Source organism: Solenopsis invicta, chromosome 9, assembly GCF_016802725.1.
Source record: "Solenopsis invicta isolate M01_SB chromosome 9, UNIL_Sinv_3.0, whole genome shotgun sequence".
In the NCBI taxonomy this organism is placed as follows: domain Eukaryota; kingdom Metazoa; phylum Arthropoda; class Insecta; order Hymenoptera; family Formicidae; genus Solenopsis; species Solenopsis invicta.
This window is the reverse complement of record NC_052672.1, coordinates 7,273,511-7,293,002: the sequence shown is the minus strand read 5'-3', so window position 1 is coordinate 7,293,002 and position 19,492 is coordinate 7,273,511. Positions and strand designations below refer to the sequence as shown.

Genomic DNA, 19,492 nt, shown 5'->3' with positions numbered 1-19,492 from the left:
CAATTATATGCCACGCACAAATATTAAATGAGTGCGTCTGTTACGACGGATAAAATTTCTGTTCAGATGAGATGCAGATAATATATCAGCATTATCAGAAGTATTTGAAGAGTTTAATTTAAAATTGCCATCAAACGTCCAGAGAGCAATAATGTCCAAACTTTTTAAAACGTCTTGTGAAGTATCAAAAGAAAGATGTCTATATTTTATGGTAAGTCTTAAAGATATTTTTAAAAAATATCTTTAAGACGGTTTTTAGACTTGTATTTTATTCGGGAGATTTGAAAAATTCGTAACGTCATTACCGTTTCCGTTACTGTTTTATGGTAACGGCATAAACGTCGTTACGTTTTTACAATAACGATAACGAATTTAGCCGTTCTTTTCATCATTGTTTTAGTTCCCTATTTTACATTCAAAAGATTGCGGTCTGATCGTGCATTAGAGTTGGATTGGATAGAAATATTTCATTTGAAATATTTCTATTAAAATCAAATAGCAATGAAAATATTGAAATGCAATCTTAATAATAACATTAATTTCTAAAAACAATGTTTAATCTAAATTTCAGTAAAAATTGTATACTAAAAGTAGTTAAAGCAAAGATATTAGTATAGAGAATTAGAAAAATTATTAGATAAGTTTAATACATATAAAAAAAGGCTAGGTTCTATATTTAAATTAACTTAGAGAATTTCAAGGTTTAATACTTATTATTACATATAATAATAATTATTATTAAATAATTCACAAACTAATAACCCACATTATCATTATCAAAAAATAACGAATTGTTCTCTCGAAGTAACGATAATGATAATGCGTTACTTTTTTAAATCCGTAACGTGTAAAAGTAATAAATTACTTTCTACAAAAAGTAATAGCGCGTTATTTTTCTAAGGTAACGTTTCCATCCCTGGAAAAATTATTATATGATTTTTAAGATTAAATTTGTAATTGTGCAAATTCGTACCTTAAATATATTATACATATATAGTATATATTTTAATGTTAATAAAAGCATAATATTATTGTTTTGACTATTTTTTATCATATTATTACAGAAAGGCTTGTATCTGTCTTAAGAAATTATCAACATATAGATCAAAGAAAAATAAATAAACAATAGAGTGCCAACAAAAACATTTGTAACATTTATTCGTAACGTTTATAAAAAATTTATTATAATTATAATAAACTTACATTAATCATTCAGCGACTCATAATTCAAATGTTATTAAATATTGCAAAATTAACACTGTTATATCGACAATAAATTGATCTTTTATTTCTTTGTTAGAAATTTAATTATACTAACATTATATTATATAACATTAAATATACATGGTACCCTTATAATTACAATAAATTATTTTTAATAATGATAAGAAATATTATTACATCTAATTTTGAAACACAAAGGTTTTTTACTGTAATTTATAAATGAGCGTTAAGAGGATGTTAAAGTCGTGAATTTTGCTAACTGAACAACGATTTACATATAATTTACAATGCATACGTACGGTTTACAAAATATCATCATTACATACTACTACATTAATATCACGCACGCACACATACGGATAAATTTTCGTGCAACTTTTTCATATTGAATTAGGTATCTAAATCTAATACTAAAAGTCGATGTTGTTTCTTCATGTAAAATACATCTTTGGAGACTCGATCAATTTCGTAAGTACACACAATTTCGTAAGTATAGAGCTTTATGGAAAGCAAATATTATCACGATATAACAGCTCTGGACGCCATATTCATCTAATAAATAACAAAACAGATCTAAATTAAAAACTTTTTTTCATTCTCTGTGTAAAGTTCATACTGCAAATATGTACTATACTTTAATTCTGGAATAAGATTTCCAAATCTGCAAAAATAATATTATATAAAAAGTTGTTACAAAATTATTACATTTTATCGATAAAGCAGCACTGACACTCATAAATGTTAAATAGTCGTTAAAAACATTTCATAAACATTTTTATACATTGTATCGATTAAACGTTGGGTTATTTTTGTTCTATACGTATGTATATTGTACAGAGTATTTACCAAGGCTGATAAATAATTAAAAATTTAAAGTTAAATAATAAGTTACAAAATTAATAACTTTTAACCTAATTTAATCTTTGGTGACAACTGAGAATGATTTTGACCTATCGTCCGACTTTCGGGCTAAATAAATTTAAAACGTAGCTCAAAATGGGTCTTCATGTAATATTCATTAAAAATGTAAAAACCGTTCTATCAGTTGAAACCACGTTATTTAGAAGCGCTTTAGTTTGTTCGTATTTAAACAGAACCGGTTTTAACCGTCATTTTAAACCCAAATGTGATAAAGGTGTATGTACGTTTTACAACGAAAATTTTTGTTTTATTTACAAATTTCGTAGAAAAAAGTATGGCTGTAGCATTTTTTTTTTGTTTCATATTATTTAATGCGCTTTTGTGTAATGAATATGGTAAAATCGAGTTATCTGTATTTTTATCTGTACTGCTATCTATATTACTATTTATACTATTCATACATTCACGGTAATTGATTCTGTTTCTTGGAAAATTTTCCAAGCTTAGAAGTCACTATATTTTTCCATTCTTACAGTTCATGATTAACGTAACGACCAATAAGTTTTAGTTGTTACATTAATCATAAATTGCGAATATGTAGAAAGATGGTGACTTCTCAGTTTGAAAAATTTTCTGAGGAACAAAATCGATAAGTTAGTGTACATTACTTATTTCTATAAATAAAATTTTTCGTCAGATTTACACGTGTTTTCGTATTCGAAAATAGACAACTTCATGTTGTTGGAATAAATACCGCTTTTAAAACAGTAAAGATCTAATTTTATCAAAATATCACATTTTAAAAGTATCACAAATTTGAGTTAAAAATATTTAAAAAATAAAAATATTATGATCTTTTAATATATAATGTTATCGTTTAATAAGTTTAATTTTTTACATATATTCGTTCAAAATTTTTTTAACATATTGCCATTTGATTTAGTGTTGTTATCTTTATTTGAACATATTCTAAAATATTTTAAATATGTCCCATAATTTTTTTGTTCAATACATTTGATGGATAGTTTTAAGATGACATTAAAAAATCAACTTGACCAATTTAATTCAATGTAACAAATATATTACAGAAGAGAAGTGTTACAACAACGGTTTAAATAAGTTAATTTTTAACTAATTATTTTTTAAAAACACGAACTTTAATTTATTACACAGAAAAAAATTTTTATATATAATTATATAAAATTATACCTAATTATATATGGTTGTATAAGTATAATTATATATAAAAATTACTTTCTTGGATAACTTCTATTTAAATTAAAAATTTGACTATGTAAAAGAAAAAAGTTATAAAAGCAGAAATACATTGTTACATAAAGAACAATATCTTTCTTAATAAAAACAAATAACCAATTACAAACAAATTAATAAATCGTGTAATTATATATATAAATAAGGATTTATTACTAACAAATATCATAACACATACGTACGTGTTGAGTATATTTACAATTAATCTACTTCAGCTAGACAAACCTATTAACTATTTTGACAACAGACAGTAAGAGTTTTAAATAGCATATTAAATAATAATATTTAAGCCGCAAACATCATAAATTCTCAAACGGAAAGAAGCCATATCTATATGAGACAATTATTTGTGAGATACAATAAATTTTGTTAATTTATGTATAAATTTGATTTATAAATAAAATATTACATTTATTTGATGATCCATATTATAATTGTTTAGACAAAACTAACTTAAAAACTTATCAATTTCTAATTTAATATAAACATTATTTTTCAAAATTACTTTTAATTAAAGTTAATTTAATCTTAATGTAACTTTTATCTAGTTACGTTTTTGTAAATAATCATATAACTAAATTAATTTTATAAGGCAACGTTAACGTTAACTTAATTTAGTTAAAAAAATAGACTAACTTACCCAACTCTACATTTAGTAATAATACAAATAAAAGGCGCAGATCACTTCAAGTGAGGTAATTACAGCAAGTATAAACCGAAAGGCTTTCTTTGATTAAAGGCGAACAATTCGTAAATATCCTTTAAATATGCGTCGAACCAAAATCAACGCTTGGATGTATTTCATTTTTGACTTTCTGTTTTGATGAGCCATGCAATTCCTCCTGTATCTGTTCTAGAGTCTTGCCTTTAGTTTCAAGTACGTAAAAATACGTGAATACAGCACCAACGAGGCTGCACGCGGTGAATATCCAGAACGGCGTTTGTACACCAGCACTTTCGCTTATAACCGGATACAATTTCGCCACTCCAAAGGCTACGATATTGAATACCATTATGCATGACATTGTGCCGAGGGCCTTTACGTTTGTGGAGAACAATTCGCTGGCCATGGTGAGTGGTAACACTGCCAAACCCAGACCATACATAATCACGTATAGGATCACGCCGGTGGCAGGTAACCACGTTATATTGCTGATATCTGCGTGATTGTATTGAAGATGAAAATATGCTGCAACCATGGCGGTGGAGCATGCTGAACCGATGGCGGAGACCATGAGCAATAATTTCCTGCCGCTACGATCGGTGATCATCATGCAGACAACAGTACAGATTAACTGCACAGCACCCAGTATCATAGTCAAATACTTGCTCTCCACGTTACCGTTTGCTTGATCGAAAATTATTTGAGCGTACTGTAACACGGCTTGATTGCCGCTCAACTGTTGAATCAAACCCACACTCAGGACCGTTGCTAGGGCTCTGTGAAATTATTGGAACAAATTTATCAAGTTAATATTAAATTCAAACTCATCTTTAGCAAAGCAACAGAAAATATGAAAAAAATGTCAAAAAACGAGCAATCAATAAGATAAAAAATAAAAAAGATTAAATAAATTAGAATAATGGAAATGTTTTATTAAAAATAATGAAGACGATACTTATCGACTCTATTCGATCATCATCATCATCCTTATCCATACACTCTCTAAATCGAATTTAGTGTATTATTAAAAAACTGAACAGATTTCAGTAATATATTTATAAATATATCAATCAGTGATTTATATACTGCTTTGCAGTGATAATATACTGATACCAATAAGCGAGTACTTCTCTTTTAAGCGGAATTATTAATAGACAATAAACAATCACCAAAGATCACAGTTATATATACTTATAAGTGTAGCACTATAAATCAGTAAGATTTAAAGAGCAGCGTATGCTGTTATATACGCGATACGAAATGTCGACTCCTTATTGGCATTATTCCATTTGTAATAATAATATTGATATTATAATAATTAATTATTAATATAACATTTGTTACAAAAAGTGAAGATTAGTATCATAACCAGCATTAAAAGATTAAAGAAACATTGCATAATTCTTCATTGAAATATTATAATATTGTATGAAAGTTACAAAAAATTTCTGCAATATTATTACAAGCTTGCGGCAACATGCAAAGTACGTAATTTTAAACTGAAAATCTTTATGACGTTTCGGACTATATGAGATCGTTTATTGGTTTTATTGGTGGAAGCAACAAAACGTAACGGCAGTAATTTTTACTTCTGCCAACTGCATTATTTTTACTAGTAATAATCAAACCTATTTTCAAACAGACTATTTATTATTACTTAATATTTAAATAAAATTTTTTTTACTTTTATCTTATTGATTTTTTACATTTTTTTCGTGGTTTAAATTTACCAATTAAATCCTTTTGAAATTAAATCGATCTGTTACTAAAACAATTTAACTTTAGAACTATACTGAAATTTGTTTTAACATTCCCAAGTCTTTTGAACATTATTAATATTGAATAATATAAGGTCGAGAACGAGCTATTCTTTAGTTTTTCGGATTTTAAATTGCTTTTAATCTTGACAACCAAGATACAGTTAGCGGAACGTTTCGGACGTACTTGTCCTTCTTCAGCCGCATTAATTTACATTTCTAATGTTGAATTGCTACACTTAAATATAAATTTCTATGTGAGCGCATAACTATGCCGATTTTTTGTCCGTTATATATATAAATTAGAATAGTTTTATTCGTCGATGCAACACGAGAAGTCTGAATTCATGGTTCACTGTGAGGCACCGTGACGATGTTCCAATTCTTGCTATTGAAACGTAATAATTTAAATGAATAATAAGGATTTAAATAATTAATACTAATTTAGCTAAATAAAAATAATTTAGATGAATAAAATGACTTAAAAATGTAAACTTTCAACATGATCCCAATGATTTAAGTAGACTGACGTATACATTGAATAAAACTATGCTGATGGTTATATAACGGACAAAAAATCAGCATAGTTATGCGTTCACGTAAAAAGTTATATTTAAGTATAGTAATTCGACATTAGAAACGTAAATTAATGCGGCTGAAAAAAGACAAGTACGTCCAAACGTTCTCGCTAACTGTATCTTGGTTGTCAAGATTAAAAGCAGTTTGGAATTCAAAAAACCAAAAAATAGCTCGTTCTTGGCCTTATATTATTCATTATTTATTGATACAAGCGCAAAAAGATTAATATTATTAATATTATTAATATTACTAAAAATTAATTAAAATATTTTTTGTATTTCTCAACGTTCATAAATTTTATGAAAAGGAGACAATTTACATATAATATTTATTTGTAAAATTTCTAATTTCAATATTTTTATTTATTCATGACGTTATAGCAAGAGATCTTCGAAATTTTTACATCGATTCGCGAATGATCATTGATACGGCTACAAATTCAAATGTCTTACCTACGATTTCCTGGTATAAATAGAAGTTCACGGAAACTAGCTTTATTAGCCAAATCAGCTTTTACAGATTGCTCGATACTGTCTGCTTCCTTGTAAACATCCTTTTTGCCTCTCAATTGAACAAGAGAGTTTATGGCTTTCTGTTTGTCATCGCGACGTATGAAATAGTACGGAGATTCCGGCAACCAGATGAAAGTGATCACAAACAAGCACGGTCCCGCCAAAGAGACGAGGGCGAGATTTCTCACCGACAAAAACGGGCCTATCATGAACTCAATTGAAATGCCGAGGTTTACAGCGACCGACAACATAGATCCCACAATGCCACGAACATCTGCTGGCGAAATCTCGCCTGAATACATTGGCGTGGCTGTAAAAACAATGCCCACAGCTATTCCGGATATAAACCTCGAAACGTGTATTTCCTACAAGAATAAAGAAGAGATAAGAAGATAAAGGAAGATTTAAGAAACCAAAAATTAATCTACCTCGCTCAATCTATCTTCTAAGTTCAAGAATATAACACAAAATCTTTCGTATAAAAGAGTAACGTTATACAAAACCTCGATAAGTGTATTATAAGTATTGTTACGATATATTTGTTTCTATAAAAGTTAGAAATTCCATGAACTGACGTCTCATGAATATTTTAATTTTCAACTTTTAACGCTTTTTGCATATTTATATTATTTTGGAGAAAGTATTCGAATGTATCTAGCGAACGTAGTAATTATATAATACATTTACCCATAATGTTGTTGCGAAGACTATCATTAACCAGCTGATTACCGAGGGCACAGCTGTAAATAACATAGTGTACTTCCGGCCAATGATATTCACCATCAATGCAGAAATAACGCAACCCACACAGGAAGCGAGAATGAATAAGGAAACCACCCAAGAGGCTTCTTCCATGTTTAAACGCACGGGATATCCGTCATTATCACCATTTAATAGTAAAGGCAAAGATGGCGATGCCCAACCGAGAAACATGCCAACTGACATCATACCTAGATTTCCTATTAAAATAATAGATTTCTAAGATTTAATATATCTCTCAATAATTGTGTTACTTTTATTAACTTGATTGAGAAAGATATTCACAGATCAGTCGATTCTCAGATATTTTTTTCTATTTATCCGCCAAATCTCTTTCACATTGTGAAAAATTGTATTTATATAGCACAGAAATTTTTCATACATGTCTTACAATTAAAAATATTGTAGAAAAAATAAAACATTTTATAAAAATTGCTAAATGTATCTGCAGAATTTTTGAGATGTCTCTGGGATAGCAAAATATTCCTTATTCTTACATTTGAAATCTTATAGAAATTGCTGAAAAATTACTGAAAAAATCTGAAATCTTTTTATTACGAAATACTATCAAAAGTTGCTATAATCTTTATAAAATATTGGTAATTATATTAAAAAATTACAATAAAACTTATATGTCAAATATAATTAGAGCTTTTATTCTATGCTTTTATTGATTATTTACAATATAATTAATAATAATAAATGTAAATATAATTTTTTTAGTATTCAATTTTAAAAAATGTGTTATATATATATATAAAATATAAAACAATAATATTTTATTTACATAACATTCTTGTACTCCTATTACATAAACGTTTTTAGCACAGGTCACGAATGGACACAGAAAATTTTTGCTTGTCCAGTCAACGAAAGCAACAAAGCATATTTTCTATTTAGTTATGTTAACATATCCTGCTAACACACCTGCAAAAAATAGCCTAATTTCAAAATTTCTAAATAATCAGTTTAAAACTTTAAAAATTTATTGCATATAATAAATTTTTAGAAATTTGTCTGTTGCAATATTACATATTATAAGATTTTAGAAGCATGTCTGTTTCAAAATTTTATTTGACATTTTGCAAAATTTTTTTAAAAGCACATTGAAATATTTAAGGTTGAAACCTTTCTGAAAAAATTTGGCAACCGCCGGTGGTGAATGGTTTTTATAACAAATATGTTTCTCACAACCTTACATAATTTTAAATTACATGATTTTATTTTTCTCAAATTTTGTACTGTAAAATGAAAAAAATTGTTACATTAACTATTAAGCATAAATAGATAAATTTAAAATATTATCAGTTATAATATATTAGATCTAAAATACTAATTTAAAAATTTTTCAAGCGCTTATTAGAATTAAACAGAGAAGAAAATAATTTTTACATAAATTTGATTCACAAATATTCTTTATAGTTTTTTATTTTTTTTAAATCATTTTTTATTTATTAATCTTACCAGCAAAATTTTATTAATTCTAAACAACAAAATTATTTATTTTTATTAAGAAGCATTAATTTAAAATTGATAGAAGAAAGTAAGGAATTGTGAAATACCATTTTGTTTTTTGACAATAACTCAGGTAAATATTAACGCGACACAATTCTAACCAACGCTAGTTTAGCAATAGAGTTCTACCAATCACCCTATAGGTAGAAGTTTATTGAATACATAGAACGAACGTAATTTACAATTTACTAAAATGAGAAAAAAAAGATGCGTTTATGAAATAGCGGGGTGAGGGGAGGGGGGTCGTGAAACACTAGTAATGACTAATTATGTTTAGGGCTGGTAAAATTTTGCTCAACCCAGTTAAATCCATTTGATTAAAAATAGTTTTAACCAAGTGAAAAACCTATACTAAAACCTATACTAAAGAGGTTTTATTTTACATTTTTAAAGCCTAGGAAAACATAAATAAAATTAATATCTAGATTGTAAATCACAAAAAAAAACAAAAGTTGCGTTTTATTATTTATATTTAATATATTTTAAAATTATAGTGTTAGATATTAATACATGTAATATATATATATATATATATATATATATATATATATATCATATAATATATTAATAAATAAAATAAAATTATATAATAAAAGTAATAATATTTTTCTAAGTTTAATTAATGAAGTAAATTAAGAAAATAAACTACCGTGGACTAAACTTTAAATTTAAAGGTAAATTATTTGTATTGTGTATGTGTAATATACATTTAAAAATAAAATAATATACATTTATAAAAAAATATACATTTTCAAAATAAAGTCTTAACATGGCATCAGATCAGATACTTGAATCACAAAACGTTTTAATTGCAAATTAAACTGTAAAGTAATCTTAAATGTAAATCGTACGTTTATATTAGTTTATAATTAATTAACTCTCATAAGCCATATAATTAATACAAAATAAAGTAAAACAAAGAAGTTATAACTTAATATGTGTGTTGCGCGCAACTTATATTGAAATTGTGTAATCTAATAAAAATGATATACGTTTATTAAAAAAAAATGTGTGAAATCTTTTAAAGTGCGCTTATTATAAAGAGAATATACTTTTTCTACAAAATTAAAGTAGTAGTATTTGTATTTTCTTTGAAAAACTTCTATTCTAACCCAACTGGTAGTATCTTCAACTTTTTATATAAATCCCACGTGGTACTATCTCTGTATTGTCATTGAAAAATCTTTGTATTTTAAAAATTCAAGTGATAGCATTTTTAATTCTCATTGAAAAATTTTATTCTAACCCAAGTAATATTTCCTTAAATATTATGTAATTTAATTCAACCTAAACGCATCTTTCCAAAAAATCTTTTAAACAATCAAAGTGTACTATTACTGTATTTCCATTGAAAAATCTTTCAATTTTAACCCAAGTGGTTGTATTTAATTTTAATAAGTTTCAATGGAATATATAACATTTAATTTAAAAGATTAAAGAGGAAACGGTACAAAATAAGAAAATTTTATTGAAATAAAAAATTTTTGATGTACAAAAACATGGCGCTGCTAGATAGAAAAAGCCGAAAAGACATAAGAAAAAATGCAATAAATGTAACACTTGTAAGATATGCGTTATAAAAGAAATTTGCGAAATAAGTTTTAGTTTTTTTAACTTTTAAGTAATTCTAATCGTAAGTTAAACTTAAGATACCACTTGAATTTAATTAAAAAAAATAAAGATTTTTAAAATATAAATTATTTAGGTTAAATTAGATTACAAAATTTTAATATATTATTTATTTTCAATTAAATACCACTTGGTTTGAAAGATTTTCAATGACAATACAGAGATAGTAGCAATGAGGTTTTGTACAGAAATTATTCAATTCTTCTCATTGCTTTTTATATCTAGCAGCGCCATGTTTTTGTACATCAAAAATTTTTATTTCAATAAAATTTTCTTATTTTGTACCGTTTCCTCTTTAATCTTTTAAATTAAATATTATATATTCCATTGAAACTTATTAAAACTAAATACAACCACTTGGGTTAAAATTGAAAGATTTTTCAATGGAAATACAAAAATAGTTCACTTTGATTGTTTAAAAGATTTTTTGGAAAAATGCGTTTAGGTTGAATTAAATTACATAATATTTAAGGAAATATTACTTGGGTTAGAATAAAATTTTTCAATGAGAATTAAAAATGCTATCACTTGAATTTTTAAAATACAAAGATTTTTCAATGACAATACAGAGATAGTACCACGTGGGATTTATATAAAAGTTGAAGATACTACCAGTTGGGTTAGAATAGAAGTTTTTCAAAGAAAATACAAATACTACTACTTTAATTTTGTAGAAAAAGTATATTCTCTTTATAATAAGCGCACTTTAAAAGATTTTACACATTTTTTTTTAATAATATATCATTTTTATTAGATTACACAATTTCAATACAAGTTGCGCGCAATACACATAGGCGCTTTTTTTACTTATTTTTGAAAAGGTAATAATTAAGTCTTACGTAAACAATGTTTTATATATGTATATTAAATGAAACGCTTTGGCTTTATTCATCTTTTTTCAATCGTGTCAAATTATATTAATTTTAAATGTGACGGAAAGATATGGAGCTTGGGCTGCCGTGTATGCAGCTGTCATTTGTTATCGCTGATAATATTGAATTTTTATTTGTAGTTATGTAACCCGCGTATAAAATATCGTAATATTTCGACGTAACAATCCTTTAATAATACTTTTATATTTTCACCTTATTTTTATCTGCATTCTGGCCAATTTGAAGAGCGAATAAATTTATAGAAGCGCCATAAAATTTCACCTTAATTATAAATACATTTATGGATACAGATATAAAAAAAAATATAATAAAATAATTAATAAAATAAAATATAAATGGTAAATAAATAAATATATAAAATATGTGAAAAGAACAAACTATAAAATAATATAAATAAATAGTAAATAAAATAAAACAAATAGTAATCGGGAATTAGGCTAATAAGAGTCAGCGCGGGTAAAAGTACGCAATCGTATTAATATTATACAAATTATTTATTCATCTTTAAATTACGAAAATGAACAAACGTTTTGACTCGCTTTGGAGTCATCTTCGTCGTATTAAAAATCTTTTAAAGTGCGCCTATTATGAAGAGAATATACTTTTTCTACAAAATCCATGGTAGTATTTGTATTTTTTTGAAAAATATTCCTATTCTAACCCAACTGGTAGTATCTTTAATTTTTATACAAAACCCACGTGGTACTATCTCTTCTCTGTATTGTCATTGAAAAATCTTCCTATTGCAAAAATTCAAGTGATAGCATCTTTAATTCTCATTGAAAAATTTTATTCCAATTCGAATGGTATTTCAACATTTAATTTCAAAGAATTAAAGAGGAAACAATACAAAATAAGAAAATTTTATTGAAATAAAAAATTTTTAATGTACAAAAACATGGCGCTGTTAGATAGAAAAAGCAATGAGAAGAATTGAATAATTTCTATACAAAACCTAATTGCTACTATCTTCTTCTACTACTTCTCTGTATTGTTATTGAAAAATCTTCCAACCCAAGTATTTAATTGAAAATAAATAACATATTAAAATTTTGTAAATTTTATCCTAAATAATTTATATGTTAACAAAAATGAGAACATTTTATTGAAATAAAGAGTTTTTCATCTTTATTTTTTTAAGATCCAAGTGGTGGTATCTTAATTTGACTTACGATGTTACTTAAATGTTAATGAAACTAAACTTATTTCATAAATTGCTTTTATAATGTATATTTTACAAGTGTTACATTTATTGCATTCTTTCTTATGTCTTTTCTGCTTGTCCTATCTAGCAGAACCATGTTTTTGTACATTAAAAATTTTTTATTTCAATAAAATTTTCTCATTTTGTATTGTTTCCTCTTTAATTCTTTGAAATTAAATGTTGAAATACCATTTGAGTTGAAATAAAATTTTTCAATGAGAATTAAAGATGCTATCACTTGAATTTTTGCAATAGGAAGATTTTTCAATGACAATACAGAGAAGATATAGTACCACGTGGGTTTTGTATAAAAATTAAAGATACTACCAGTTGGGTTAGAATAGGAATATTTTTCAAAAAAATACAAATACTACCATGGATTTTGTAGAAAAAGTATATTCTCTTCATAATAGGCGCAATTTAAAAGATTTCATGCATTTTTTTGAATAAACGTATATCATGTTTTTTAGACATATATCATGTTTATTAGATTGCACAATTTCAAGATATTTATTTTAAGTAAATACCACTTAGATTGGAATAAGAGATTTTGTAGAAAATATTAATTAATACATATTATTTGAAAAAATAAAGATTTTTAGGTGCGCGCACACACATAAGCGCCTTTTTTTGCCTTTTCTTTCAAAAGGTAAATACCACTTAGGTATATATATATATATATATATATATATATACGATTAAATTATGTATCTGACCTTGCTTTAGAATTATGAGTATTATGCATACGAGCATCCACCGTATCGTTTTTATATAATTCACATGACATGTACTCTTCCATAGCTTTCATGAAAAACGGATTGTTCAAAGTTGACAATTGTTATATTATATTTTTTTCAATATCGGCATTATGTTCTTGTAATGATATTTTATTATCTATTTGCAGCGCAATGTCTGTCTCCTCCACTGACGGACTATTTAAATATTTCTGATCATAATTTATTTTATAGCTCAATGTTCAATGCAATCCTTATATCTGCAATAAATTATAATAAAGTATATAAATTCACAATAAAAAAAAATAAAACAAAGCTAGTGAGAGACTTTTACCAAGATTATTGTTAATAATGACTGACGAATAAAGATCAGGTTAAAGAACCTGTCACGGCGGATATGATAATGATGACAAGATGACAAGAAGTACTACGTATACACCACAAGTACATCACAAGTCGCATACGGCTGACTAATGTATGCCAACGCTACTCGTGTCGAAAATATGAAAGGAAGAATTCCTGAGGGCGACGACGACGTTTCTTAAATGAAATGTAGAATATTTAGACTTTGCGCCGCTATATCTCCGCTCGTATGGCACAGAGAGAAAAAATAAAAACACTTTTATTATACAAGTCGGGGCCAAGCTATCGTTTGAGACTACTCAAAACTTGATCGGTTTAGCCATTACTGAAATCTGATAATCTTGCGTGCTTGGAACTCGCTGACTCGCGTAAAAGAGGGTCGGTCTGCGACTCGCTTCTCCTACATAGGCGCGAGTCGCGACCGCGCCTCTAGATATAGTTACAAATTTTATGCAAAAATTCCGAATTTAACCGGTCCAAACTGGGTAAAACCGGTTATAATCGAATGGGTTGGGTTTAATTTGAAAAACTCGAATTTTTGCCAGCCCTGATGATGTCATAAAATGCACTTTTATTCGTTAAAAAAAACTAATTAATCTGCAATATTTAATTATAACAAATTATAAAACATATTTTATTAAAAAAAATTTTTTTTATTAAAACTTTTAGTTTAAAAAACATTTTTATAACTAAAACTTAAAACTTTAAAGTAATTCCTTTGCTTCTAATAAACATACAATGTCTGCAATGAGATTATAAAATTGTAAGAAAAATGCACATAGAGGACGATCATATTCCACAACCACAGTTCACATATAACATCACTTTTTTGCCGAATTCATACGTAGATTATTCTGCAAAATGTCATACAATGTGTATCATTATACACATCAAATTCGATAATATTATTTAAAATTTACATTTAAGACCTTCAAGTTAAACTAACATTACAAAATTATTATGTAACACACTTTTGAAAATTACATAGAGAATATGTATACACCTATAAAAATCTACTATCTGCAAAATTGAAATTCGGCTTTTATAAAAACGCAGTAAATACTAATTACTAGTAATCAGCATGCAATGTTGAAATAGACTATAACGAAGTAATTTTAATAGTTGCTTTTATAATTTAACGCGATTTATACGAAATATCATGATATTTGATCACCCCAGATATATTCTACAACTGCCATCCTTCTTCTATAACTACTAAATAATATGCAACAAAAATAGAGAAAACAGATACTTAAACAAATTAAATAAGAATAAATTAAATAATGTTAGAAAGAAAATTAAGTTATTTTAAATTTTGCGTACTTTAATATTGATTATAAAATTTATATTGATAAATAAGCGAATATATTGCAAAAAGTATTTTTTTGTAATGATTTCAATGTATACATACCTGCTACAGCAGCGAAGTATAGCTTCTTCATGATGTTTTCACCACAAGCACATATCATGGACAAATACTAAATGATTACATTTGTAACGATTGATAAAGTTTTGTTGAGATGATGCAGATAATATATCAGCATTACCTGGCGTATTTCAAAAGTTTGATATAAAATTGCGATTATCAGACCGGATGATAAGTAGATGGAATTCCCGCTCTTTTCACGTGGATAAGCCAAGAGAAATCTGCATTACCAATTAAATGGATGATTCTCTTAAAAACAATACTAGAATCAACGTAGAAATCTAATCAATATTTCGAATTTTTCTATAAGTGCACTATAATTCTACGTGGATTGTATAAGATCAAAGTCAATGTGAATTTCTTCTCTGAATTATGTGTAATAATATAATATAATATTTATGCAATGTTTTTGTTAATAGCGTTGAGATTAAATTGAGTTAATTGAAAATAGTTTTAATGTTTTTTCACAAACAGTAGTCAATTTTACATTGCTGTCGCTAATCGTACATATTGTCCAGGTTCCCTCGTTTACCTTTCGACAACGACTGACAATGCTATGATAAACGCGTGTGTTTTTCACGATATTCCTTTCTTACTATTTTAACAGTTCTATTTACATGAATTTCGAGTCTATCGATACGGTCAAAATCGTTTAAATTTAACGTAGTTTTATTCTATGAGCTAAATTCTATACATGTAAAATAAAATTATATCCGCATAATTATAATATTACACCATACAATCTCAATAGAAAAACAATATTTGTAACATTTTAAAAAACACTTTTTGCAATGAAAATAAAAGTTCCTTTCTCACAAATTTTTTTTCGGAAATTTTCGAGCGGTTATCTATCCACCAAGTTGTAACTGGACCAAACGATGCTTGACCACTGCGGCTGCTGCAAACTCATCCTCCCCCAGTGAGAAATGATAACGGAATTGATGTCGATTCGACATTGATTCAATGTCAAAATCATCAAAATGATATATATTGTTTAGACATCGATTCGATAAGTCATTTCTTATTGGATCATGATGATCTGTCAATAATTTATGCGAATACATATATATATAACTGATAGATTAGGCTAATGTATGTTATCGAAAAGATAACACAGTGGCTTTAATATATACTAGTGCGCACTAATGCAATCCAAACAAATGCGCTCTACGTGAATTGTATATAAATTTAAATGTACAATTGAACAGTTCGCGTATCTATTTCAATAATAAATTTAAAAATAAACTTTGACAGAAAAAGTTATCACAAAAAAGTTTGGAATGTATATATATTGCATAGTAATTATATCCATATAATTAAAACAATTTATTTTTAATAATAACAACAGCAAAGAACTTTTATTGTACTATTACTTATAAATGAGCGTTAATGTAAGTATCTGTTCAAACTACTATTAAAAAAAAAAGAGTCTTTTATTAATATATTCAAAGGAGACTTTTTCAAACAATGCATCAATAAATAAAATTGTGGCACATTTAGACAAACATCTCATATATTATATTGAAAAAAAAAACACGCATACGTTTATGCATATATTATATACAAATCTATTTGATATACAAATTTATTTGATGCATTAAAGACATAATACCTAGAATAAGTATGTAAAACCCCTACACCAATTGAAATCTTATGTTGGTACTATTAGTTTCCGTTCCTGGGATGTAACCCTTGACCAAATATTATCCTTAAAAATGAATTTTTTCAGGAAGCTATGAAATAAAGGGAAAATAAAATAAAAAAAAGTGATTTTTGTCAGAAATGGCTAGACCGTTTTTAATAAAAAATATATGTTGTAAGCATCGTTCAGGTAAATATAAGAAAATTTTGTAAAATTTTTGTGATAAAAATGATATTTTTGAAGTATTTTTTTAATACCTTTGTATTACACAAAAACATCTCTAGACTCTCTACTTTAATCTTTTATATTTTTTTACAAATTGATCGTAGTTGAAGAACATGTTTAAAAATAATCATCATTTGCGCAACGCAACGCAACGCTAACGCGCCGCAGCAACCGGCGGTCATTGTCATAGATCTTACTAACCTTGTTACAGTATTGCAACATTTTGTAGACAAGCAAATTGATAAAAATAGAATTTTATTATTGCGTAACATTTATCAGTATAAAATTAATCTTTTCAAAGTAATAAAAGCGCGAAGTGCGTGTGAACTTGTGTGCGCGCTTGTGTATGTGTGTGTATGTGTATGTGTATGTGTTTTCGAAACCTAATTAATTTTTGTATTTGCATTAAAAATTTTTCTTATTCCAACTCAAGAGGTATATACATATATATACATATACATATACATATACCCACTTGAGAAAAGTACGCGTCACTTAGGTTGAATCAGATTACACAATTTTGTGTAATCTGATTCAATCTAATTGTAAGTGATACGTATTTTTTCTCAAATGTAGCATAAATTCGATATACAAAAGGTTTTAAAATTTCCAAATGAGACAATTATAAATTCACAATACATTTAATAAACTTCAAAAATTAAAGTGACGGACAGAGAAAGAACACCTAATTACGCTATGTGATAAGGAATATTTCAATCTTTTCTTACCGCTAAAGATGACCTAAACTCAGGTCGAAACGTACGGAAGTTAATGAAAATTTAATAAATATCATATTTTTTATACGCACTAAAAACAGCGTCTGACTCACATTTGCCTCTTCTCTATAATTATCAAAAATTAATGTCAAACGTTTATTTTTACGTTTATTTTTTTAATTTAAAAAAATAAACGTAAAATTGAATATTTTTATATTATTTAATCAACGTTATGAAAATGTTTTATAAGACATAATAATGTCTACTTTTCAGTTCTTTTACTAGTATCGAAAATATGAAAATCATTCTATTGGTTGAAACTTTCACGCTATTCAGAAAGTGCGATAGTTTGTTCGTAGTATTTGAACTGAATCGATTTTAACCAAGTATGACAAAGGTGTACACTTTACAAAAAAAATTTTGTCTTTTCTTACGAACTTTGAAGAAAAAAGTAGATATGGCTGTGACATTCATGATTTTTTCTGTTTATATAATATTTAACGCTTCATTGAATGTGTTATTAAACACATTTTTTAACACGTTTTTAACGCGTACAATGTATATGGTGGAATTAAATAATCTGTATTAAGTAATCTGTATTTTTATCGGTTATTTGTACTGCTATCTATATTACTATTATACTATTCATACACTATTTATTTTTATTATAAATAAATTTTTTTTCTTAGTATTACAAGTTTTTTCGTATTCGATAATAGACAACTTCATCATGTTGGAATAAATACCTTTTTTGAAACGCGAGATTTTATTTTATCAAAATATCGCATTTCAGAAATATTGCCTACAAATTTTAACTAAAAATATTTAAAAAATTATAAAGTTATGATTTGTTTACATATAATATTATATATATATATATATATAAGAAGTTTATTATTTTACATGTACTTGTTCAAGAATTTTTTTGTACATATTACTATTTGATTAAGTGCTATTATCTTTATTAAAAATTCCAAAACAGATTTTAGAATATTTGAAGTATATTCCATAATTTTTTCGTTTGATACAGATGAATAGTTTTAAAATGGCATTTATTTAAAAATTAACTTGACCAATTTGTCTAATAAATACGTAATAATATGTTACAGAAAAGAGGTGTAACAACGAAGGTTTAAATGGGTTAATTTTTAACTAGTTAAACACAACTTTGACTTATTACCAGTGATAAAACTTTTTTATTTATAGTTATATGTGATTATATATAATTATATATGAAAAATGTTTTCCCGAATTCTTCTTTTTTTAAGTTAAACATTCATCTATATAAAAGAAAAAATTACAAAATTGCACGTTTAACGTCTCAGCTTAGTTTTCTCAAAATCCGCGCTTAAATGTTATTGAATTGTAATAAACCTTAAGAACTATTAGAATATTGCTTATTATTGTGTCCTCATATTCATATTAATTTGTTTTTGACATAAACGAGCTTGTCTGTTTGTTACAAAAAAAGTTATAAAAGAAAAGAATACATTCTTAATAAAAAAAAAACATAATTT

General features: G+C 26.3%; 1 protein-coding gene across 3 annotated transcripts; it reads right to left on the bottom strand.

The window, feature by feature from the left end:
• Positions 1-3,363: 3,363 nt before the first annotated feature.
• LOC105198897 (facilitated trehalose transporter Tret1) lies at positions 3,364-16,426 on the bottom strand. 3 transcript variants are annotated; one of them, XM_039453432.1, is made up of 5 exons: positions 15,378-16,161; positions 8,416-8,555; positions 7,557-7,828; positions 6,810-7,234; positions 3,364-4,797 (listed from the first exon to the last, which is right to left on the bottom strand). In XM_039453432.1, exons 3-5 carry the CDS (start codon positions 7,815-7,817, stop codon positions 4,119-4,121), a joined length of 1,365 nt encoding a protein of 454 aa, XP_039309366.1. In that variant the 5' UTR covers positions 7,818-7,828; positions 8,416-8,555; positions 15,378-16,161; the 3' UTR covers positions 3,364-4,118. The 3 variants fall into 3 exon arrangements, with proteins under 3 accessions (XP_039309366.1, XP_039309367.1, XP_039309365.1); XM_039453433.1 differs by lacking the exon at positions 8,416-8,555 and having other exon boundaries at positions 15,378-15,402; positions 15,514-16,161; XM_039453431.1 differs by lacking the exon at positions 8,416-8,555 and adding an exon at positions 16,209-16,426 and having other exon boundaries at positions 3,365-4,797; positions 15,378-15,613.
• Positions 16,427-19,492: the final 3,066 nt, after the last annotated feature.

Excerpts from the sequence above, each read along its gene's own strand:
- LOC105198897 (XM_039453431.1), bottom strand. The coding sequence starts at position 15,435 with ATGATATGTGCTTGTGGTGAAAACATCATGAAGAAGCTATACTTCGCT. Across the intron at positions 7,829-15,377 it reads ATACTTCGCTGCTGTAGCAG|GAAATCTAGGTATGATGTCA; the intron begins GTATGTATACAT and ends TTATTTTAATAG. Across the intron at positions 7,235-7,556 it reads TCTTCGCAACAACATTATGG|GAAATACACGTTTCGAGGTT; the intron begins GTAAATGTATTA and ends TTATTCTTGTAG.